We start from the raw sequence: 25282 nt of genomic DNA on the forward strand, positions 1-25282 counted from the left end.
TTCTGAAAGTTGGATCCTAAACTACCATGAAAAAATTTATGGTAGTTTTGTAGTGCCGTTGTGTTGGTAATTCCTTTCTTTCCTGACATTGTCCGATACGTGAGTTTGTGATGTATTTTTTGTAAATAATAATCCATCTTAATCGTATGTTTAAGTTATAATATTTGTGACATAATCAATTTAAATATAAGCTCTAATATTCCCTGTGTTGTGTGCTTTAAAAAGTTTTATGTTTCAACCCGTCTTTATTTATTTTTTAGGTACGGACTGAACTGTCATTTTACACGAGAAACACAATGGTAAGCAGAATTACCTGCATCTTATTTTTCTGCAATTTGCTCATTTGAAGCAAGTTTTTCAGTATCTACATTGCGATATCTAATTTGTATTATTTTCTTGTAGCCCCGTGAAATTAAAGACATCAAGGATTTCCTCCTGAAGGCGAGGAGGAAGGATGCTAAATGTGAGTGTTTTCTTAATTTTGAACATATTTTGAACATTCCTTTTTAGTTTCCGAGACCTAGTTTCTATAGTTGTTAATTTTTTACGTGTTGTGTAAATTTCTAACCTCATTATCGATAGTGAGTTGTAAACAAACAATACCTTTTTAACTCCGGGCTTACAATAAATAGCGCCAGCCTACAAAGTATTCTAACTTATACCTGACCGCTAATATTTTTGAAGAGGAAAAATCCCCAAATGAGTTTAATCTAAATTGGATCATCAGTGATTAAATTAGTATTGAAACAGTTTTTGATAAGGTCTGGCAAACCTTTATTTTCTCTTTAACCTCGGCCCTTATTTGCACATATAAATTATGCTATAAGTCTTAAGGTAGAAATATACTTGGTCGACGTACGCTACATAAGCAGTGCATTAAGATATCTGGCCTAATTACAATCCATAAATTTACTAGAAGCTTTAGAAACACACTTGTCACATGTAATGCAAAGCCACGCTTCCATCGCTGCGCAGATCTGGGCTGTCCAGATTGGCATGGGACATGCAAAGATGGAGGGGGGGTGGTGTCACACCTCCTACCAGTTAATTTCACGCCTATGAGTGGTATTATCTAGGCAAATACTGTTATGTTTGGTACATCTATTAGTCTTGGGCAACTGGCTAGAATTTCAATAACACAACCAACTGGTTATTACCCTCTAAATAACTGGTTGTTAAACGGTTGTATGGTTATTTGGTTATTTCGTTGTATAGGTATATAATAGTTACTTCGCGGGCCGGCAACTGGCAACATGACTGTCGGCTACAGTTGCCACCAGTTGCCACTGGCTGCTGGCTAGTTGGCTGGTTGTCTGGTTGTCTAGTTGTCTAGTTTTAAGTTGTCAGTTGTCAGTTCAGTAGTTAGTAGTTATCATGGTTGTGGAATTATTTCAGGTAATGGTTTTGACCGTTTGTATTAAGTATCGGGTTAGTTTGTGACCCACTAAAAGGAATAGTGCTATCTCTATATATGCAGCGCGAGTACATACAACGCGAACTGCACTTTGATCTTCAGGTGGTGAGAACGCAACACGGCCTGCATTTTTAAATTCAGCAAATGCAGAAATATGTTATACTTTCAGATGGGTAGTTAAATTACCCGTAGAACTTTTGTAACTTAGAACAAGTTTACACAATCTACACAGTGCTTTTTTATCAGCATTATTATGTTTTTCAAAGTAGGTCCAAATATTGCCTGCCATATTTACAAATTCACAATTTTAAAACAAAACTTTCACAAATATATGACTATTTAAACTTCACTTATATATTTAACTTAATATCTAACAATATTGTTCTAAGCAACGCAATACACCACGATAATTAAATAAGTACTAAAAAGGTCCAAGCGTCTTACAAACTATATACGCCTATCTCGTTTCGCCTCACTAAAGAAAAAAAAAGATAAGCATGCAGCCCATATAGCGCCGTCTCTTTTCGTCATGGTCAGAATAGTTTTGAACGGCCCATGGCCCATGTGATGTGGTGATTGGTGATGTGAGTTGCGAGATGGTTGCGAGTTGCGAGATGGTTGCGAGTTAACCATAACCACCCAACAACATCCACAACCGAATAACCAAATAACCAAATAACCGAGCTCTCGACAGCGTAGTTGCGGTTATTTTCAAATAACCGTTGTATAGTTGGTTATGTTGTACAACTACCAAGACTAACATCTATGGTCGTTTGTTTTGACAGTTGGCTTAATAAAATAATAAACTAAGTAAATCGTCCTCAAATTCGCTCTCTGAATTTGCAAGACATGACAAAGCCACTAGTGAAACACATTAACATTACCTAAAAATAAACATCTAATCAATTGATGCGCCGCGTACTTAAGAACTGGAGATCACTTGCCACGTGGTCACACGCGTTGCATCTGTAGAACCAGTGTGCACTGCCTATGCGTTATTGTACTTCATCATTGCAAACTTTATCACATAAGAAATATAGTGAGAAAGTAATAGGAGGAACCTTTATCATGAAAATGATCCATATATTAATGGTTTTATTTCCACCTTCAGCTGTCAAGATAAAGAAGAACCCCGACAATGTCAAGTTCAAGGTCCGTTGCTCCAGGTTCCTCTACACACTTGTCATCAAGGATAAGGAAAAGGCAGAGAAGATCAAGCAGTCTCTTCCCCCAGGTACTTAATATGATTATTCTTTATGCAGTGCTAATATGTGGTACTGTCTTGTACAGTAGCCTTGATAATCCTTACCCAGGCTAATTCCTCTGTTCTCGTACCGAGGAGGCTTAAGTTATTTAGTTTTTCTTCAGTTACGCAAGGGCTCTTGTGCCATGTCCACGCTATTCTGTGCTGCATGTGCATCACATGGTGTTTTAGGTTGAAAACCTAAAACTTAACCATGGTGTAAAAGTATGCCATATTGATTAGTTGAAGAAGATGAAGTGTGGAACTTCATTTTCATTATGTATAATTTATGCATATGTAAGAAGTTCATTAAATATAATTTTTCTAAGCCAACAGCTTTTTCATTTATTTTTCTAACATACTATAATCCAAACGCTTGGTGCATCTGAACAGGTGATGTTTTCATTAGTTCGGATTATCAAGGGTACTGTATTTTCACTTCATATTATTACACGACAAATCAGAACAGTGACAACAAAAATAACATACAGAAAACAAAACCCAAACCATTTGTTTATCATATTGATTCTGGTTAGCTACTTCAGCTTAGTTATTGCGACAGAATAAAATATTTTTATAAAGAACTCTCATTAACGGATAGCAAATTGATTGATACAGTTCTTATTGCAGTTCATATTACGGTCTTTTGCACTGTGCATACTTACCATTGTTATGCCAACTGTTGAAGAAACTTCTATTTTGCGTGCCTTGTTCAATATGCCACAATTTTGGTGAAAAAATGAAGTCTAAAAACCCTAAATATTATTAGTGATCTGAAATGTATTCAAGTAAAATCTGCAAAGCAATATATGTTGAAGCAAAAATCAGTGTAAAATCATTAATTAATAAAAAATAAATAAACTGGTGGTAATGAATCTTCAAATCTACTACTCAACCTACTTTGTATCAAAATTTTATTTGAAATTATATTTCTTAAGAATTTCATAACAATTGTTGTTTGCCGTGAGTCAAAATAAACTCATTCCAAGAAGAACAATATCAAAGATCAACACTTTTTTAAACTATAAAATAAATCATAAAAAGTGTCAGATTCGACAGTATGTGTATCGCTTTCTCGCGATGATATTTTTGTGCGCACATACAAGAATTTATTGATTTTGTGATGAAATTTTTTTCTTTGTTAAATTTAATGGAAAATTTTTTCTGATTTTGTAATAATTTATTCGATAATTGAATTATTATGATGAAAATAGTGTAAAACTAATGTTTTAACATTTTAAATATAATTTGTAATTTGTATTGGCAAATATTGGCAATTTTCACATTTTTCTTTGTAGTGGAACGTTATTATGTCTTCATGAGTATGAGAGATCTGACTTGTATACTGCATTTCTAATATTTATTTTGTTTTTGTTTTGCAGGTCTCCAGGTTAAGGAAGTCAAGTAAATTATGTTATTATTATTTTTAATAAAATAATTTAAAACCACCCAACTTCTGTATTTTATTCAAAGAAACATTCCAGCACACTGATTACACAAAAGAAAAACAAAAACAATACATATTACTTATTAGGTACATTTTTATTTTTGGTTATACATATTTTTAATCTCTACTTGAGATAATATATCTTAATTCATTGTGCAATCTTTTTCATTGTGCAATATTGTTTTGGTTATTATTTTCAAATTTATTGATAATATATAATTACAGCGTTGAAGCGGGTCACCCTACAATCTACCTGGTCTGCGAGACCCCATTTTATCCAAGAAGGAAAATTCCAAAAACCTTCAAAAATTTGAATCAGATGAGCGTTTGAAATCATAGATCAACTCCTATGCATTTTTTCCTTTACCACTTTAATCTTGAACAATCTGTACACTGTGAGTTGTGAAGGAGTTGAAGAGAAATCACAAGTAAATAACCGGAAGGAGCTAACCACCTCTTTTTACACTAGGGTGAAGTTGGCATTGAAACTGTATGAATATAATAACGGATGTTCTCCCTTTAGGGTGTCAAAGTAATCTTAGTATCGGTAATTAGAGGTGTGAATAACGGTTCTTTTCCGATACCTAATATAACAAATAACACCCCAACCCAATAACATAGTATCATACCTGTTATTTAATAACATAGTATTCCAAGAATTTGGATAAGCTTGTAGATATGTAATAACAAACGGCATCGTTATTCGTTGCTGGGGCCGAGCGGCTGAGTCGATAATGAAATGTTATAATATGTTATATTCATATTAGGGCAGGAGAGGAGCATAAAATAAATAATGTTTATAATTTGATGATTTTTATTGCTTTGCACTTTTCTAGTGACAGTTAGGTTGCATATACATTATGAAGTACATAAAATTGTTGAATTAATTTTGAATAAATACCTCAAATAAAAAATATATATTTTTACCACTGGAGCGATTACAGAAATAAAAAATATTCTCCTTGATTGCTTGACATTCCTGCGCGCAAAAATTTCATTCCACATCAAAAATATCTTACTGCCGAATTTGAATATGGAGACACAAAACTGATTAAGTTGATATCTAGGCAATGAATCCAACTATATTTTATCATATATTTTTATCACATATTTTTAGGATTTAGCTATTAAAAAATCATAAACTTTTTAATTTTTTTACAGAATTTATTCTCAAAGCCACAAATCAATCCGAGACATTTAAAATAGTATCAAAATATGGCAAAAATCACTCCATTGGATAAGTATGTAAAGTAAATGTGTTCTAAAATTATGATAAATTGCACTTGCAGTGAAATTTCACGCAACTGCTGTACATAACAAAGACGACGTAATAAATAAGAACTATACATTTCTCAAAGGAGATACATGAAGGTAACATACTTGTTATTACATTTAAACGCTTGAAAGTTACTTGATTCCTAGAAAACAATTATAACGGGCGATCAAATTAAAGATTCCAAGAAGTTAACATTATTTCATAATTTTGTTATTCCGTTCCGTTCGTTATTCGAATTATTTAGTTATTCAGTTATTTTACAAGTCAACCGTTCCATGTCAGAACGGTCGGCTAGTCGACTTAGAAAATAACGGGAAGTTATTCAATACTATGTTATGCGGTACTAGAGTAACAGGTATGCCATTATTTGAAGATACTATGTTATCCATACCTGTTAACGTTATATTAGGCACACCTCTATCGGTAATCGGTAGTTTTCTTCCATGGAAGCACTACCTGGCTAAGAGGGATGGTTGATTACTGTGTCTTTTAATGCTGCCCTCCTGTTGCGCGCAATATGGAAGCTGCTGATGCACCCAATCTAACTTTGAGCAAACAATTTATTTATTTATTTATTTGGAAAAGTTGACAGCAAATCTTTAATTATATAATGATACAATAATAATATTATTAATTATGCCAATTATGAACTTTCCACTGATGAATAGTTAATGGTGTTACAATGGTGTACAATTGCATAGAGATGTTCTCTTAAATTAATTTCTTGTTTAGTTAGAAAATATTAAAAATATTAAAATAAAGGAGGGTGGGGGGGAGGAGGGGGAAATATAGGATAAGGATTAAGAGGCAAAGGACGGGAATATATAGGAATTGAACTTCTAGTTTGAGTTTTGTTGAGTTTTTGTTTTATGTCGCGTAAAGTCGAGTTAAATATGTCAATATGGTTATAATTTAAGTTAAAAGAGTGTGTGGATCTGTAGATAAATGAGTTTTGTTTGGAATTCGTCTTACAATGAGGGAGATTAAAAGTAAGCGACTGTCTGCTGTTGCGATTGGGAACATGGAATAATAGACGTTGAAGAAGATCAGGACTATCGATTAAATTGTGTGTAATTTTGAATAACATTACCGAATCTGCTATATTTCTTCGGAAAGTTAACGTCTGTATATTGAAGAACTTTGAGTCTTCATTACTGATATGAGATCGAAAAGAGCGGAAATTAAGGTACCTTAAAAATCTATTTTGAACACTTTCAATTCTATTTTTATGTATTGCATAGCCTGGGTTCCACACTTGTGATGCGTATTCAAGGATACTAAGAACGTATGAGAAATACAGTGTTTTGAAAGTAGCAATGTCTTTGAATTGTTTACAGGAACGGATTATGAAACCCAGCATAGAAGATGCGTTAGTGACTACGTGGTCAATATGTTTATTGAAATTCAGTTTACTATCAAGTATAACCCCAAGGTCCTTAATTTCTGATTTGGTAGATAAAGGTTGATGATTAATTGAGTATTCGTGTATAAATATGTTTTTGTTTCTAGTAAAGCGTACGATGAAGCATTTGGATATATTTAATTCCAGACAATGGGCATTAACATACGCGTTTAAACGTTGTAAATCCTTTTGCAGCTTGTGACAGTCTTCGATTGATTTTATAGGTGAGAAGATTTTCATGTCATCTGCATATAGGATGGTCTGCGAGTGTAAAAAGCAGTGACCAATATCATTGATATAGATATTAAATAGTAACGGTCCTAACAGGCTGCCTTGAGGAACTCCCGATGTTATAGCAACAGAGTCGGATTTAAATCCAGCAATCACTACTATTTGACTACGGTTGGAGATATAAGAAGAGAGCCAACGATAAAGATTGCCGTGAATACCAATCTTTAAAAGCTTGTTCAACAAGGTTGAGTAATCGACCTTGTCAAACGCCTTACTATAGTCGGTATAGACAGTGTCCACTTGTATTCTGTTATCCAAATTATCCTGCAGGTACTCTGTGAAGGTTAAAAGATTTGTGGTTGTAGATTTACCACTAATGAAACCGTGTTGGGTCGTATTCAGGCTGGGCTTAAGAGCAGAATATAGTTGGTCATAGACTATTTTTTCAAAAATTTTGTTAAATATACAAAGTTTGGAGATTGGCCTGTAGTTTTTAACGTCTGTTTTTTTGCCATTTTTGAAAATAGGAGACACATAAGCAGATTTCCATATAACAGGGACAGTGCAATCGGTTAGGGAACGATTGAAAATTAAAGAAAGGGGTAAGGCTAGATTGTGTGCACATTGTTTGATAAAGATTGAAGGTATTTCGTCAGGACCGGCACCTTTGCGAGTATCAATTTCCTTAAGGTATTTTAAGACAATTTCTCGTGTCACCTCAATATTGCTTATATTGGATGTATGGTTCCCGACGTCAGTTGGATCAAGGGTAAGTGGATCGGAGGGCTTACTGAAAACTGAACTGAAATATTTTGAAAATAAATTTGCAATTTCCGTTCCATTATTGGCTTTCAGCTCTCCAAAATACACACATTTTGGGACACCTTGGGATGCGTTAGAAGATTTGACGTGGCTCCAGAAGTTTTTAGGGTTTGAGGAAATATTGTTTTCAATATTACTCAAGAAACGGGATTTGCTTTTCCGACATAACTCTTTGTGCCGTTTACGAAGCAGGGAAAATGTGTCATAGTCAGCCTGGTTCTTGTGTTTTTTATATTTGCTAAAGTATTTTGATTTTTCCTTAGTTACCTTAATAAGGGCAGCACTGTACCAAGGAGGATATTTCGAGTTCCACGAAAGTTTATGAGGAATATGAAGATTTATGAGGTATTTCAAAAACGTATAGAAACCGTCAAGCGCTGGTTCTATTTGAGAGGTAGAAAAAATGGAAGCCCAGTCAGCTTGTTCAAGGGCGAAATTAATTGAATCGTAGTCTCCACGATTATATAGAAAAACTTTTCTTTTGGCATTTGTCAATGAAGAAGTTTCCTGAAATGGCACACTAATGGATAGAGCTTTATGATGTTCATCTTCGGGAACTAGTGGGTCGTCATTAGATTCGACGGAGATTAGTAGATTTGACAGAATCAGATCTAGGATATGGCCGCTTGAGTTTAGTTCACCGTTATATTGAGAGAGGTTCAGAAAATGCATACAGTCTATGAAGTAATTACTAACGTGAGTAGAGTAATTACTAGCTGCATAGTGAGCAGATGGCGTAGTTTGGATCCATGAAATTTCAGGAAGATTAAAGTCACCTAAGATAATAAAAGAATCATTGGGGTTATTTGATACTACGTCTGATAACATGTTCAGGAAATTTTCGATTAAATATTGATGTTGAGTCCCTCCGGGGATGTACACGCAACATATATGGACCAAACTGTGAGGTGTAGTATTGGTGCGAATGGTGACCCAAATGTCTTCAACAATGTAGGCAGGGCTTAAAAATCTTAGGTATACTGCCTCTGCTGAAGCTATACTTATTACACCTACAATCTAATGTGCAAGTGCGCCTAATTCCACTCAGAATTGAAACCTTGCTTGAGCTGTTTTCGGCGACTAGATTTTAATAGCCAGGTACTTCCTTACCTTTCTCTTCCCCACTACCTTCAGCCTTTCTGGCCAATACTGGCTTCAGACGATTGGGAGCAGTTCGGACTCTTGTACGGTATTCACGTAAAAAAAATTAGTTTATAACATTGCCCTGCCTTAAACTTATTTGAGGCAGTATTGATCATTACTATTACTCACGAAACTAATAAACTTTGGACGGAACTATTCGAGAAAAATATGAAGCCGCGGGGTGATGGGGAAGAAGTATGAAAAATGGCAGCACCTACTTTTTTAATGACATTCCATTCCATGTCTCAAAAAAATCATTACCCGTTATAATTGAATTAGCAATACAAAAATAAAATTATACATCACTTAGCGTACAAATCATTTCGAAAGTTAGGTAATTTCCCTCACCCTTAGATTTGGCTTCAATGCCGCTCACACAAAATCGCATTAATGCTCTGTCCAGGGCTTTTTAGGATCATGTGTAATGTCGTGTCACAGACAAAAGTTTGTGAAAATTGTTTATTTTCTACTTCTAATTTTTAAACAGATGTTTAATTATTAGAAAACATTTTAAAATGGCTTCTACAAGCAGACTACACGATAAAAAACATATAGGATATTCCATGAGAGGAACATTAGCGACGTCTTTTGGTATTTTATAAAATTTGGATGCTAGAAAATTGATGACAAAATATAAGAACTTATTGTAAATTCATTTTAATTCACGAAAATCGACTGCCTACGGCTACTGGACAGTTTGCAATAATTGTTGCAGAACAGACTGGTAATAGTATTGACTGTTAGAGGTGTTTCAATAGACGGTTTTGTTGAATTGGCCTCATTGGTCCAGCAGACAGTTGAGAAATACAGCAAGTCTACTACTGCAAATAAATGGTTGACATTTTCTCTGAGAAAAGCATTGAAGTATATAGATATAGTCTATATTCCTTCCACAATCGGTGTTGTTCCCATGCCGAAAGTAGGAAGGGGGGTGTGGCGGGTGATCAACGGTTATCCTCCCGACCAAATAGTTGATTTATGCTCCCGACCCGCAAACGAACAGAGTCGCTAATATTGAAAAGCCAATTTAAATAATATAGCCTATTTACCGACGAAAGTTTATACCATTGCTCTCCCTATCTTTTCCAGTATGGTTTGCACAATATCTCAGCGTGCATGTCGTGCAATATACATTTTGAAGTTATCACCGGAGACCCGTGACCAGCGAGCGCTTGTAACTTCTTGTAACCGACTGAAGGCTGTGGTATCCTATGAGCCACGAATTACGGTAAAGGAACGAAGCAACTACAAGCGGCGTTTCGCGCCAATTGCGGTTGCTTCCTTTTTATAAGTTGAGGTTCAGCTCGTCATTTCGGCAAGCGTATGTATATGTACCATTACAGCGGACAATGAAACGATGTTTGTGGCCCATACTCCGAACGCCAATGTTGGCATACATCAATGGAGATAAGTGATTTTCAGTTTCAAACACTCTGCTCTGGAATGACATATCTGGGAATGAATTAATAAATAAAATAAAAAATATGCAAAACCTATAATATTTATTAAAAAAAAGAATAGTACGATGTAAAAATAGTGAGGTATGGGTATTGTGCAATGAAATCAACAACCCAGAACTAATCCTGGTTTTTATTCAGCTCGGAGTAGATATTGGTGTAAATGAAGGTGACAACCTTTACCCAAGACTTCATGGTTTCTTCGTCGAATTTATAATCCTCAACGAACAATTGGACAAGGACGTCTTTCAGTTTCTAGGGGAAAAAAATACTGTTATTTGAGAAACTTCGTTACAACAAAATAAATACATATGAGAAAGGATATTTTGAACTTTTTTTCAATATTGAAGAGTTCGTCAAACTGGATGCATATGATTTTGGGGATAGTATCAGAGATGTGCAAAATGGGTACGCAAAACCATTTGAAATGCAAAATGGAAATGGGTCAAAACTTTTCCATTTGAAAATGCAAAATACCTATTTTCAAAATGCATTGAAAATGCAAAATGGTTTCTCAGGTCAAACAATTAAAATAATTATTGAATTTTTAAACAATTTTGTTATTTAATAATGGACATCAATGTAGAACAAACATATTACATGATGGTAAATTCAAAAACACCACGACTACAGATTATGAAACCACAGCAAATTTGCGCGGGACTAATGTTGCCAACATAAAACATAGAAACTGCTATCTAACATTCAATATTACAGCGTCATGGCCCCATGTTCAGTATTTTTTGTAATGGTATCACTCAATTGCCAGGGCTCCTACCAGGGAGCAACTTGACAAATGTAAATTATCTCTCATAGCGAGGTTGAGGACCGACTGATATTTGGGGCTTATGAAAAAAAGATGAGTGGAGATAGTAGGAAGAATGTTGCAAAAAAGCATTTAAAATGGAAAATGCATTGAGAAAAGCATTTAAAATGCAAAATGCAAATGGTTTTTAGAAAAGCATTTAAAATGCAAAATGGAAAATACCCATTTTGCATTTTGCATTTCCATTTGAAATGGATTTATTTGAAATAAATCACATCTCTGGATAGTATTAGGTCCTATTATATCTAAAACAGGATAGCTTTTAATAAGAAGGAAATAAATGATTTTACTCTATTTATGTAGTTACAAAATTTTAACGAAAGAATATGATGACATTGCGCACCAACAATGCTTCTAAATCTACTCCAACATCAGTTTGATTTGATTTTTTTACTTTGCTCCAGAGCAAAAGATTCTTTAACTTTAGCTATGTTCAGTTATCTTAATACCCAGAAGTTCTGGACCCTCCTCTTGCCCATCTCCATTTTTTTCAGCCACATGACATTCCCCAAATGGGTATATCCAAGTTGTTTAGTTTTACTGGCTCAGTGCAGGCGGAAATCTTGGAAAGAGAGAGAAGAAAGTTAATTTAAAGGTTCGTGACACTTACATTGAAATGCACCTCTGTTATCTTACGCGGTTGATGAGTGACACCAAGCTTTTTGGACATAGCCGCAGCTAACTCTGGCTGCTCCAACTTGTCTATAATAGCAGTTAGGGAGTTGATGACGTTGAGGGCATGGGCGTTAAACTGAATGTTTGTTCTCAGTTCTTCGTTTGGGGTGTTTTTAAACATTTTGAAGAAGGTTTTGCTCTGGGGATATGCGGTGAAGTATCTGCAAATATAATACAGTTGATTAAAAGGCGTGATGGTTAGTTAGATAGAATATATTTATTTAAGATATTCATCCATCGATGGGTAAACCATAGATAATAGGAACATTGGGCGATATGGCATGGAAGAATTCTGATTGTCACAGAACTACGACCAAACAGTACAGACTATCAAAACGGCGGAGCTAATGAAAGATATGCGTTTGGTGTGTAGGTGGAGACAATGGCGGGGAGCCGCTGTGTGTAGATGCAATTTGCAGTACTACAGGTGAACCGATACTAATATGCGGGCGCCCATCTCTCTTGTTTGTATTATTATGGACAGGACAGTTACCGAGCAAACAAGAAATAGATGAATGTAAAGGATTTTGTTTTTGAGAGATATTGTTAACACATATTATAATATTATTGGTGTATTTATACCTCAAAAACATTTCTGTCCCTGATGCAACACCATCAGCGGAGAAAATTTTCCATGATTTTTTCACATTGTAGAGATCTCTGGGAGACAGACCGGACTGAGGGTTAGCAGCATCGCAGTCTTGACCCCCCCACCACAGATAACTTATTAATGATCCCATTCTAAAAATAAAACATAATTATGTAATATAAGGAAATACATATAAATTTATTTATTCATTCTTCTGCATGCTAAGTTTTCTAGAAATATTTTGAAATCATTTATTTGTTAAATGAATTTAAATAAAAGAAAACTATTAAAAATAATTTTATGGCTGTTCAAACGTTAATAAAGATCACTTTTCTAGATTATAAAGAGACTTCAATTTTGCAGGTATTAAGAATGTTACATTTTCTAAAAATTGCTGCGGTTTATAAAATCGACTAGACCCATTCTTGAGTCTTTCCGGTGTGCAATATAATCCAAAAAAATTTAATATTTCTGAATGTATACGAAAACTGTTTTAACGTGATTTTATATTAAGATTATGAATAAACAGATGTTTTTAGAAATGTTAAAAATTTGAATGCAAACATATTAAAATCACTTCTTCTCTCTCGTTTTTTGTCAATAAAATTACTAATAACGAAAGCATATTTTAAAACACACCTATTTTTTAAGAAAAATATATTATAAACGTTTAAGTCAATTCTGACTGTTATGTTGTTTCATATGTCGGAACCTTTGATTTCATAAAGGTGCACATTTTAATCTACTGTGGTTAACTTCTATACTTAATATAAAGCGTGGTGTTTTCTCTTTCTAACACCGTTTTGGTCATATTTCTAACCTCAACAATGAGGGAGATACGACGATTTCTGCAAGAGTTTTATTTGAGTTGACAATTATTTTACAATCAATAATTATTAGCCTGAAACACTCATCCACATTGAAAAATTTCCTGATAAAAGATACATGACGCCAACGGGACTTGAACCCGTGTCCTTTCGATTTCCGGTCGACAGCTCTGACCACTCAGCTATGGCGGCTTATCTTTTATCCGCGAAATAATTCAATATACCTATACTAGTGTTTCATTCAACAATTACTACTTGTTACATTTTTCACCTGAAAACAACCAACTTTAACCCGCGGATAAGAGATAAGCCGCCATAGCTCAGTGGTCAGAGCTGTCGACCGGAAATCGAAAGGACACGGGTTCAAGTCCCGTTGGCGTCATGTATCTTTTATCAGAAGATTTTTCAATGTGGATGAGTGTTTAAGGCTAATAATTATTGCTTGTAAAATAATTGTTACCCTTTGTGCTATGCATAAAAAAATCTTGTCTTAAACATTAGTTTACCAAAAAAAAAAAATATTTGAGTTGTTCCCAAAAGCGAACAACTGTTAGTCTGAAGGGTTAAATAAAACGAAACGTCTTAAATCCATTCCGAATTACAACACATATAACGTAGGTACCTACATTATTATATTATTAGGCCTAATAATACACACTTTTTTTAAATACTATGTAATTATTGTATACAGGGAACAGGTATTTTTTACAAAACTCCCTACAGATAGCCCTGAGGAAAATAATTTCCCTCATAGTCTATGTCATCTGTGCGGATAATGTGTGGAGGATATATATAGGTATATCAGTGGCGTGCAGTCATCGATAATTTGGTCGATGCGTGCAGTCCACAAAGGCTGAAAAACCGTGCCCTAAGAATAAATACCCACTGAAAATTACGACAAATTTCTTATCAAAAGGATTTTTTCCATAAGTTCTGTAAGGAACTTATTGGTTCATTTATTCAGTTGGCTACAACAAGCGGAAGACGATAATAAAATGGCCATTTTCAAATAATAAATGCACATTTCATACCCGACCTTGAAAAACTGCACACAGTCTACCTTCAGCCATCGAGCAATGTACACCACTGCTAAATTCCTTTGTATGACTATAAATGACAAGTACTGATTTGGCCACCTTCTTAGAGGTTTGAAAAGAAGAACTAGATGTTTAAAAAACGCGTATGTATGTAGATGTGGGTATCTGATATGTATGAATTCGATTATCATAAAAATAAATAAGATAATACTTCAATACTTAATAATATGTTTAAAATGCTCCTCGCGTCAGCCGACATCGTCATATTAATAATCAAATCTAAAAGATATCAATCACAATAACAACTTATCGATAACAATGTTAAAATGCTTGGTAGCGTCGGTATATGGCGTGTAAAGATATAATTAGAGGCGCTATTGCGTTTTAATATCTCGTCTAAACTTGTTCCACTATTAGAACGCGATAAGCAGTGCGCGTACACCGGATTCGGTATGTTAGTTAGGGAGAGTTGGAGGTAAAAAAGCGTAACTTATTTTTTCGTTTTATGTCTCATTTAAATATGTCTCCATTAATCCGTTTTCACGATTTTTCAGCACGAATGCTAAACGGTTAAAACATTTAATTTAATAAAATTTTTGGTTTCTGAGTTATGAAGGAAATGCATTGAAATTGACTACATGTCGATTTTTTTTCTTGTTTTTAGATATTATTTGTTATGAAAGAAAATGTTGTGACAAAAACAAAACAAAAACATATTTCTGACAGAGAAAAGTGCCATTTACGAAAGATTATTTCACATTATTTGCCATTTTATTTTCAGAATGCTTAAATAGATTTATCTTATTTCTGCTCTTTACTCTGCAGTCTCCGAGGGATCTCCATCAATAACGACGCTGCTCTTAAAAAATGGTATATTTCGTGCAAAAATTATAAATGGGAAAAACCTTAACCACTTTGCTCTGAAAATAGTAATAATTGGAATAAACTGTCGTACGCCACTGATAATTACGTTATACACTTTTTATTTTATTATTACCTCCTAACATATTTACATGTCGGCTATAATGTTCAAAATTTCATCATTTGATATTTTTGTGATAAGTGATAAGTACCTACCTCTTTTATAAAAATGTTTCTGGCTTTCCTATTCAAGGGTGTTTTATGTCATCACTCAAGGTAAGTAATCACTTTGTGGTTTGACAATTATATTTAAAAGAAAACAATCGCCACTTGTAACACCACTATTAAAATATTGGTGACAACGGACAACTATATAATTGATATTTTTGGTTAATTACTTAGCATACGGTTTCCCCTAATCATGCGGGTATAACTCTGATCGAAAATTGGAACCGAAATATTTTGACGTCATATGATTGCCTAACTATATCCACCAATGAAAAACTCTGAAAGTCTATGGAATAAACTTTCAGGCAATTTCATTAGTGTACAGTAATAAGTAGGCACCGGATGAGAATTTTACTGTCTATATATTGGCATATCTATGTTTTTTTAGGACTAATTTGTTTCATACAAAAAGTCAGTAAATATCGATCTAGTGAGTGGCAAATTTATGCCCCTAATGATCTATGCTGACAGAAGGTTGTGGGTGCGATATTTTCCTTTACTCAAAACCCCCTTTCAATTTTGATCTTTTTAATGCAATTTATCCCACCAAGCGGCAACGCATGTGTTTTGGTGAAAATTCCGTGTACCACTGATAGTCCAGTCAAGTTAAACATGAAAAGGGGGTTGTGCTTGCAAAAGGTCCAGTCATTCTGAATTTTTAATATGATGTAAGGACCTAAACCAGTATTAAAAAAAAAAATTTGCAACTTCGAAAGTGCTGTGCGAGCGGCGGTGGACCTAAAAAACCACGAAAATTTCGGATTTTTTTCAGTTTTTGCTCAATACCTCAGTAAAGGAAGGGTCTGACCGGTGTAGTCGTTAAACATACTTTTAAAGTAGACTAAATTTGATATAATTTGAGACCAAAGCAAGCTATATAAAGCCATTGGTTTTCAAGATACAGTTCTTCAAAAATAGGCAACTTTTTCCAAAAAGTGAATTTTTTTCGAAATGGTCACTTATTTTGTAAAATAATTTCTAAAATACGCATCTCACGTCAAATATTGTATGTAATAAAGTTGTTGTAAATTTATTAAGCTTTTATTTAAGATTAGATTGATATCTGTAGACTAAACGGTTATCTCAAAAATGGCAGATAACCAAAAACAGTCATAAGTGGGTTTTGGGTGAAATGCAAATAAACTGTTCTCACGTCTTTTTATGGTTTTATGTATCAAACAGTTAACAGATTTTTGATGAAAAAAGAAAAGATATTACATCTATCGGGAATTACGTCATCTTCAAACATTGTTTTATATACCTACATACCAAAATGCTTGTACAAACATCATGGTACCTACTATAAGGACAAATTACATGTACACAAAAAATAAAACTAATATAAATCATGTAGGTATTGTGTTTTGGTTGCCAAATCATGTATTTCTTTTTATCTTAGCTGGGAGAGGCGCCCAGTCTGTAGTCGGGTCATCTTCATCGTCCGAGCATTCCACATCTGGGACGTTAATGCAAAATTTGCCACCGCATGACTGACAGAGGACTGAGCAGTGGAGCCCAGCCTTTCTACACGAGCAGCTCCCAGAGCATCCTTTATTGCATTTACACGAAATTTTTCGCAAAAAGGCAGGAGGTGCGGGATCCATCGTGGTGGGGATGGGGGTGAGTCCTTGAGAAGACAGCTTCCACCCCCATTCAGTGGGATTCAAGTTGACTCCCCGCCACTTCTGCACTTGGAGGTAGCACCTTGCTGCATGGTGGCCTGCAGCATCTTCCGTCGGTGGCAAACGGGCGAGCTTTATGTTTGTTGTAGTGACAAACGTCTTATACCTCAGGAAATCCAAAGTATCCCTCGCGATGTCACCCCCATATAGAGCCACGAAGCACTTGATGCCTGCTTCACTCACGACTTGTGGGGTAGAGTCTGGCCGAAGGAAGACCTCCACTTGCTCAGCAAGTGGTTCACTCTTGCTCAGAAGTGTGCTGATTTTGGTCTTTCCTTGGCCAAACGGTGCTGAGGTGGTATCGCACCCGGCAAACGCGTGTGTAAATAGTACCGTTCCTGGTAATTGTCGGGAGTCCTGGTTGTTGTAGGAGGTCGTAGAGTAGTGACAGCAACCAGCTTCACCCTTCGTGCTCTTCTGAAGATAGACGTTTGTCTCTTCAGCGCCTAAACCATTGAGAAGAACGAGCAGGTCGACATCTTCTCCCACTATGACGACCCGATCGGCATCTGCTATTTTTGATAACGCCATCATGACGATCTCTCGATCAGCATCTTCTTCGGCAACAGCCACTTCTACTCCCTCCTTCTGAAAGGCGTCACAGAGAAGGGTTATAAGGCGTCTCTTATTGTTTTCATTGCCCAAAACATGCTCTTGAGCAATTTGAATTACTGTGGATTCATCGAAAGTCAATTCGTAGCTGGAATGAGCTGCTTAGCGCCGGAGTCGTTCCGCTGTTTTGGTGTTTTTTTTGGTAGCATCTTCGGGTAGCCATCAAAAACGATGGAGACGTTCTTCCCAAAGTGGTTTCGGACGTAGGTGGTATAACGCGCCAAAAGTGCTCGAACCGTGCTTTTCCGCTGCCACACGACCTTGTGCAAGAGGTAGCCAACATCCAAAATGACGTGAGTGCTGGCATCTATCGGCGTGTGGCTGGAAAGAGGAGTGAAGGGAGAGTGCAGAGTAGATTTTGTGCCCTTGCGCATCCCTTGTTCATTGAACAGAGACATCGGGAACGGGGCCAAGTCATACTTGAAGTCATCCTGTAAATCCTGTTCAGATTTCTTTGCAATACACACTCGCTGAAAAATTGTGAGCGGATCCACATCCACTCTTCTGTTTTTGTCCGGCAGTTTAACGGTTGAGGTGATCGATGCCAGCGTGGTAACTTTATTTTTCTGTTTTATTACTACCTTGTCGTAGATTTTCCCCACAATTTTCATTACTCCTTCCGTTCCAACTCTCTGGGCTGTGTGGCAATTAATTTCAGGACCTGTCAGTAAACCACTACTGATAGAAATTAAACTGTCAGTTTTGGGAAATGGAGGGTGGAGAGCAAACCAGTTTTTTTAGTTTTTCCACATCACTATTATCTCGGATGATTCGAGAAGGTCTCATGTCTACATGCTGCTCTCCAGTATGACATGATAAGCTGCAAAAACTTTCCAGTTCTTCACAAATGTTCAACATAAACACCATTCCTGTTGTCCACCTTGCCAGAACACTTTCGGAGATTCTTCTTCCTTGGGTCAACCCACCATAGGTTTTCATGGATCGCATCAGCTTCTGCTCAATTGTTAGGTCTGACCACAACCCAGACCGAAATTTGTCAGACCGGCAAATGGTGAAGGATCCTTTTGTGAACATGTCGTATTCACTTTTATCCATCCGATCTTATAGAGCCATCATATCCTGAAGATAGAGGTGCGCGCTCTTAGCATACAAAAAATGTCCAGCTGCGTGGAAAAAAGGGAGCATCTTGTGGACAGTGTACAAATAAAGGTTCCAATAACCAGCACGCTCTGCCTGGATGAATAGTTTTATCAAAGTGGTCATACGAAAGTATTGGACCCACAACTGTGATGTTGGACCATTCACTTTAATTTTCTCCAAGGCACTTTTAAATTTTGCCTTTAGTATTTGGTAGGTATCAATTTCTTCTGCTGATATAGTGAGAGACCTTTCAGTGTCTCGCAGCAATTTTTCAGTCTCGTCTCGCTCCTCAGGAGTTATGTCAACCTCATAAAAAACAATGCTGGCCAGTGTGAGGTTTGCCAAAATGTGGGCTCGAACAGCTCGTGAATATGCGTGCCCATTCATATGGGTACCCATGGGTATAGGTACTAATGGGTACTTGAAATTTGAAATAGTCGTAATTATATTATAACCCTAGGATAAACCCACGATGATTAATGGATTTACTTCACAGCCCAATAAAACCATAAAAAGACGCGAGAACAGTTTATTTGCATTTCACCCAAAACCCACTTATGACTGTTTTTGGTTATCTGCCATTTTTGAGATAACCGTTTAGTCTACAGATATCAATCTAGTCTCAAATAAAAGCTTATTAAATTTACAACAACTTTATTTCATATAATATTTGACGTGAGATGCGTATTTTAGAAATTATTTTACAAAATAAGTGACCATTTCGAAAAAATTTCACTTTTTGGAAAAAATTGCCTATTTTTGAAGAACTGTATCTTGAAAACCAATGGCTTTATATAGCTTGCTTTGATCTCAAATTATAGCAAATTTAGTCTACTTTAAAAGTATGTTTAACGACTACACCGGTCAGACCCTTCCTTTACTGAGATATTGAGCAAAAACTGAAAAAAATCCGAAAATTTTCTGGTTTTTTAGGTCCACCGCCGCTCGCACAGCACTTTCGAAGTTGCAATTTTTTTTTTTTAATACTGGTTTAGGTCCTAACAACATATAAAAAATTCAGAATGACTGGACCTTTTGCAAGCACGGATGTACATCTTGACTGGACTATGAAGATAGCCCCCGATGGGTTACATTATTCGACAGCCCGTAGATATAAATACACTTGAGGATCGGCGTAGGATAAGCGACCTTTGCTTTGCTTCTTCTTCAAAATTGTAAATTCAAAGCTCGCCCGTTGCGAAATTTTGAGACTAGTTAATTTAAGAGTACATACTCTACACACTAGACTTATAGATCTATTTCAATGTCACAATTCACGAACAAATTACGTAGAAAACTCACCACTATTCCTCGGCTATATAGTTTAGCAAATGAATATACCAATGATGTCGACATTTTTAGTAAAAAATGATAATTTCATTTTATAGTTATGATTTTATTTTATTTATTCCAATTGTAAACCACTGGAATGTAAGAAATTATTTTTTTATTCTTTGTTTACTACCATTATGTTCAAAATTGTAAACATTTCAATGTACCCGATGATATTGCCCCATGGGCGTCACTCGAGTAATTTGGTAAATGTATATATATATATATGAATACAATTACCACATTATTTCATTAATATCATTCATATTAATATGAAAACACACAAACTGCTTACTGCAGTTTAAAGACAATGAATCCACCTAGAATTCGCCGTTTATTCCAAGCGATTTTTTTTTTGCAAAAAAATCTTCGAACAATATTCCCAAGTGTCCTTCATCAAGCTCGCTCTGAAGCTCAGTAGGTATACTTTGCTTGTTTTGTTTCCATGTCTTGTTTTGGAACCAATTGTAGAATTTTAATCACCTATCAACAATGACATTATCCTGTCAATCAGTGAGCTTCTAACGACTTATTAATGATGGATTCGGATATACATAAGCTAACCAAGAGTACCCACGGACCGAGATCAAACATATTTGGGCTCTCTCACAAAGTACTTCTATACCTACACATCACACAATAGTACGTTAATTACAATACGAATAATTTATGTGTTCACTCTTAAAAGGATACCGTTGATTTTGTTAGCATACAAATAATGTATTTTTTCTATGATCGAACACTAAAAAAACTTGAAATTCATATTTTTTGTGTTAAGTTTTGAAACATAATTTTTTGGTTTTATTATTGACTAGCTAACGTGTACTCGGCGTTGGTAGACTTTTAACTACTTTGTATAAACATAATGTGCATGTATTATATATATAAACCTTTCTGAAGAAATTCTCTAAATTATAGTAAAAAACCTATCAAAATCTGTTGCGTGGTTTAGAAGAACTAAGCACACAAACAAACAGACGTGGATAGCGACTTTTTTACTAGCTGACGTGTGCCCGGCGTTGATTGGGGTTATTTTAATGTATCTCATAAGGTTTAGCCAGCGTTAGTAATGAAAGCGCCCGAAAATATTTTTTACGACTTGATTACAAAACTTTTCTCTACTTTCCATAAAATATACAATGCATGTATTATGTACATATATGTTTTAAGTATATTCCGGAAGAAATTCTCTAAATGATAACGAAAACCCTATCAAAATTTGTTGCGTAGTTCAGAAGAACTAAACGCACAAACAGACAGAAATAATACAGATTTAGGAAAATCTGATTTACATTTAAATAATTATTCTGAGAGATTCCTGCTTATTCCGATTTTGCAGCTCATTTATATTGATGCAAAACCGTCACTAAAACTAGATTAACGTAATTGAGAATATAAAAATAAAAAAAACCGCTGGAATATAGCTAATGGCTTTGTCCACAAATAGTGACACATCAATTTTTAAAATCGTCTTCTAGAAGAAAAATATGATCTTCGGTATTAATACAAGACACCCAACAGAAAAAGGATTTTTGTTTACTGGAAAAGATTGAAAACAAGCAATAATATTAACATATTCAACATTATATTGATAAAGTGCTTAACATCGTTTTCTGGTATAAAATGTGTATTTTTATAGTCTAATCGCCCAATCAAGTGTGCAAGTTATGGTGATCATTTAATTAACATAATTATTCCAAGAACTTATTTTTAATGACCATTAAATTAATGTGTTTTATACAGGGTGAAACAGGATATACCTAACAGACTACATCATTGGATTCCTGATCATATTTGGAATATAATTGTATATGTCATTTGGCTCCAAGATGACAATTCCTTTCTACTACAAACAGGAGCAAAACAAATTTGTTTTCAAATGTCGCAATGGGCTAGAACCATGGATAACAAGGGAGATGGGCCATGAAAGTGTCTCGAACACCGTTCATTCATACATCACATGTACCTATGAATCGGCTCGGTAGAACTCCTAACATGGCCTATAAATCCTACTGATCCCTCAACATAAATATTTAAAAAATCTTTCGTTATCCTATGTATTTAAATAATGCCAGTAGCCGAAATAACGAATGGTAATATTTTTATAGTCTGAGAATGCCAAATTATTTTTATCTCATTTCCTAAATCTGTGTATTTTCTTATTTTTTCATTAACAGATTTTTGAATATTACAGGAATTTGGAATAGCGACATCAATGATATAAGTAATTTTTTTAATTTTGTCATGTAAAACTATATCGGGTCTATTATGACTAATCGTTCGGTCTATTTTATAAAATTCGTTTTCTAAAAATGAATTTGGTTCGTATTCATAATATGGTATTATATTACGGCAGTCAATCAAGTTATGTTTAATTACCAAACTTTGGTGAATTATTTTTAAAACTTGATTGTGCCTAAATGTATACTCGGACGGTGCTAATATAGAATATCCCGATATAATATGTTCTATATTTTCCGGAAAAGCCAAAAATTTTCTGCATAAATCATCAATTTGGTTTGTATCTTTGATTATATGCTTCCTATAATTTTTAGTATTAATGACTCTATCTTGAATGGCAAGCATAAATCCTTCTATTTCTGCGCTCAACTCTCCAATACTCAACCATTTGTTTGACGAAAATTTGTCAACGTTTGGTTGAGATAATTGAAGTGTTTTGCGTGTAAAATTTTATTTGACCAGGAATCTAATAATTCCTGGTTGGGATTTATAAAAATTTTATATTTTATAAAAATGTTTTATTTTATTATTATTATTACAAGTGATTTTTTTTTAAGTGAAAAAAAATGCTTTTGTTTTTCAGACTGAATATATTAAGAGTGCTAATAACAATTCACTAAATAAAAATATGAAATATAAACATTATTTAGTTTTTAATCAGCACACCATTTTTTTATTTTTTATGATAATAAATAAAGGAGTTACAGATTTATCAGACGATATTGAGCATTTGCAACCACTGAGCTGCGTACCGATGTATTTATTAAATGCTTACATAATTATCTAGATTTCTACGAACGGATTTTTTTTGTGCTTTTGCATATTATTTCTGACTGAAGTTTTTTTTTCTGTTAGTCAAAACATCAAACACAAAAAAATTTTAAAAGTGCAAATACACATTTTCACAAGAAAACGTCCGTATTTATTTTTACATGACATTGACCAACGATTCAATAATCGATTCTGTAACATTTGATAAAAATATATCTTTAAATAATCTTGTTCTTCGTAACATTTGCTTTTAGCAGAGAAAATAAACCAATTTAAGCGTGTTTTTGTTATTTTTAAAATACCTTAGTATTTTTACACATAATCATATAATTATACACTATTATAAGGTCGTGGGAAATGGTTATCATTCGAAATAATTTCACAATCTAGCGGAACTAACAGATGGATTTCATATTGTTAAAAATGTACCTCAACGAACACCAATTTGATTTATTCATTGAAAATATTTTCAAGGAAAAGTGTTTTCAAAATCTTGCATTCCCAGATGATATTAAATAATGTTGAAACAATATTATTAATCAGTTCGAATTATGGTCACGTGGAAATCCTTTTTTTGTAATATATAATTATAATTTCATAATTATTAATTCTGAATATTGTTTATTAAATTATAATAAAAAATATATAAAGAGTTTTATTCCAGTGTAAATTACACACATATACAAACATAATATGAAATAAACTCTACTTACCAATATATTTTTCTATGTTAAATTATAAATACAAATAGTTTTTTTTAAATACTAAATAAAACATACAATAAAAAAATTAAAAATTACCTTAATCGTTAATTATTCAAAAATTCGCTCTTCAAAAAAGTGAAACTTTTAACAATTTTGTTTTAGAGGTTTTTATGTTTACGATCTGAAATTTATAACTATGTATTTTCACTATTTCCAATATTATGTTTTTCGGCTAGATTTTAAGTGATAAGAGAATTTTAAAGATTACAATGGGAACACGATACACAATAGATTAACGACCTCACAGTACGGCGTCTGCCGATTTTGTGAACGGGTTTAATCATTTGTCGTGTATTTATATGAAATTGGTCGTGGCTAGGCCAAACACTGTACAGTGTATACCGTCATGCGTTAATTTATTTGTTTATCTTGGGTTTCGAACCCGTAAGGCTTTTCGTGCACATATATACTTACAAGCTACGTGACGGTGACGCAACTACAAGTAGCCTACCGATATGCTACTCTTTAAAGCTAGTTTCCGTACACGGCGTAGAGATACTTATCAGCTACGTGAGTAACACGACCACAAATAGCCACCGATATGCTACTCTTTAAAGCTAGTTTACGTACACGGCGGAGAGATACTTACAAGCAGAGATGTGCTTTATTTCAAATAAATCCATTTCAAATGGAAATGCAAAATGCAAAATGGGTATTTTCCATTTTGCATTTTAAATGCTTTTCTAAAAACCATTTTGCATTTTGCATTTTAAATGCTTTTCTCAATGCATTTTCCATTTTAAATGCTTTTTTGCAACATTCTTCCTACTATCTCCACTCATCTTTTTTTCATAAGCCCCAAATATCAGTCGGTCCTCAACCTCGCTATGAGAGATAATTTACATTTTTCTAGTTGCTCCATTACAAAAAATACTAATTCAAATAGGTACTGAACATGGTGCCATGACACTGTAATATTAAATGTTAGATAAAAGTTTCTATGTTTTTACGTTGGCAACATTAGTCCCGCGCAAATTTTTTGTAGTTTCACAATCTGTAGTCGTGGCGTTTTTGGATTAACCATCATGTAATATGTTTGTTCTACATTGATGTCCATTATTAAATGAAAAAGTTGTTTAAAAATTCTATAATTATTTTAATTGTTTGACCTGAGAAACCATTTTGCATTTTCAATGCATTTTGAAAATAGGTATTTTGCATTTTGCATTTGAAATGCTTTTCTAAAACCCATTTTGCATTTTGCATTTTCGAATGGAAAAGTTTTGAACCATTTCCATTTTGCATTTCAAATGGTTTTGGGTACCCATTTTGCACATCTCTGCTTACAAGCTACGTGACGG

At 34.4% G+C, this 25282-nt stretch overlaps 2 protein-coding genes across 3 annotated transcripts; one reads left to right on the top strand and one right to left on the bottom strand.

Moving 5' to 3' along the window:
- The first annotated feature begins 39 nt into the window (after positions 1-39).
- On the top strand, positions 40-4110 carry RpL38 (ribosomal protein L38). Of its 2 annotated transcripts, none has more exons than XM_089638209.1 (5): positions 40-99; positions 261-299; positions 403-463; positions 2526-2648; positions 4040-4110. In XM_089638209.1, the coding sequence occupies exons 2-5, from the start codon at positions 297-299 to the stop codon at positions 4063-4065; spliced, it is 213 nt and encodes a 70-aa protein (XP_089494335.1). In that variant the 5' UTR covers positions 40-99; positions 261-296; the 3' UTR covers positions 4066-4110. The 2 variants fall into 2 exon arrangements, with proteins under 2 accessions (XP_089494335.1, XP_089494336.1); XM_089638210.1 differs by having other exon boundaries at positions 90-144.
- Positions 4111-10463: 6353 nt separating this feature from the next.
- Positions 10464-24237, bottom strand: LOC149419300 (hemoglobin F-I-like). The gene is made up of 4 exons (XM_089637769.1): positions 24018-24237; positions 12519-12677; positions 11872-12097; positions 10464-10690 (listed from the first exon to the last, which is right to left on the bottom strand). The coding sequence occupies exons 2-4, from the start codon at positions 12674-12676 to the stop codon at positions 10556-10558; spliced, it is 519 nt and encodes a 172-aa protein (XP_089493895.1). The 5' UTR covers position 12677; positions 24018-24237; the 3' UTR covers positions 10464-10555.
- Positions 24238-25282: the final 1045 nt, after the last annotated feature.

Source organism: Hesperophylax consimilis, chromosome 12 (genome assembly GCF_061612785.1).
Source record: "Hesperophylax consimilis isolate HC1 chromosome 12, BYU_Hcon_1.0, whole genome shotgun sequence".
Lineage (NCBI taxonomy): Eukaryota > Metazoa > Arthropoda > Insecta > Trichoptera > Limnephilidae > Hesperophylax > Hesperophylax consimilis.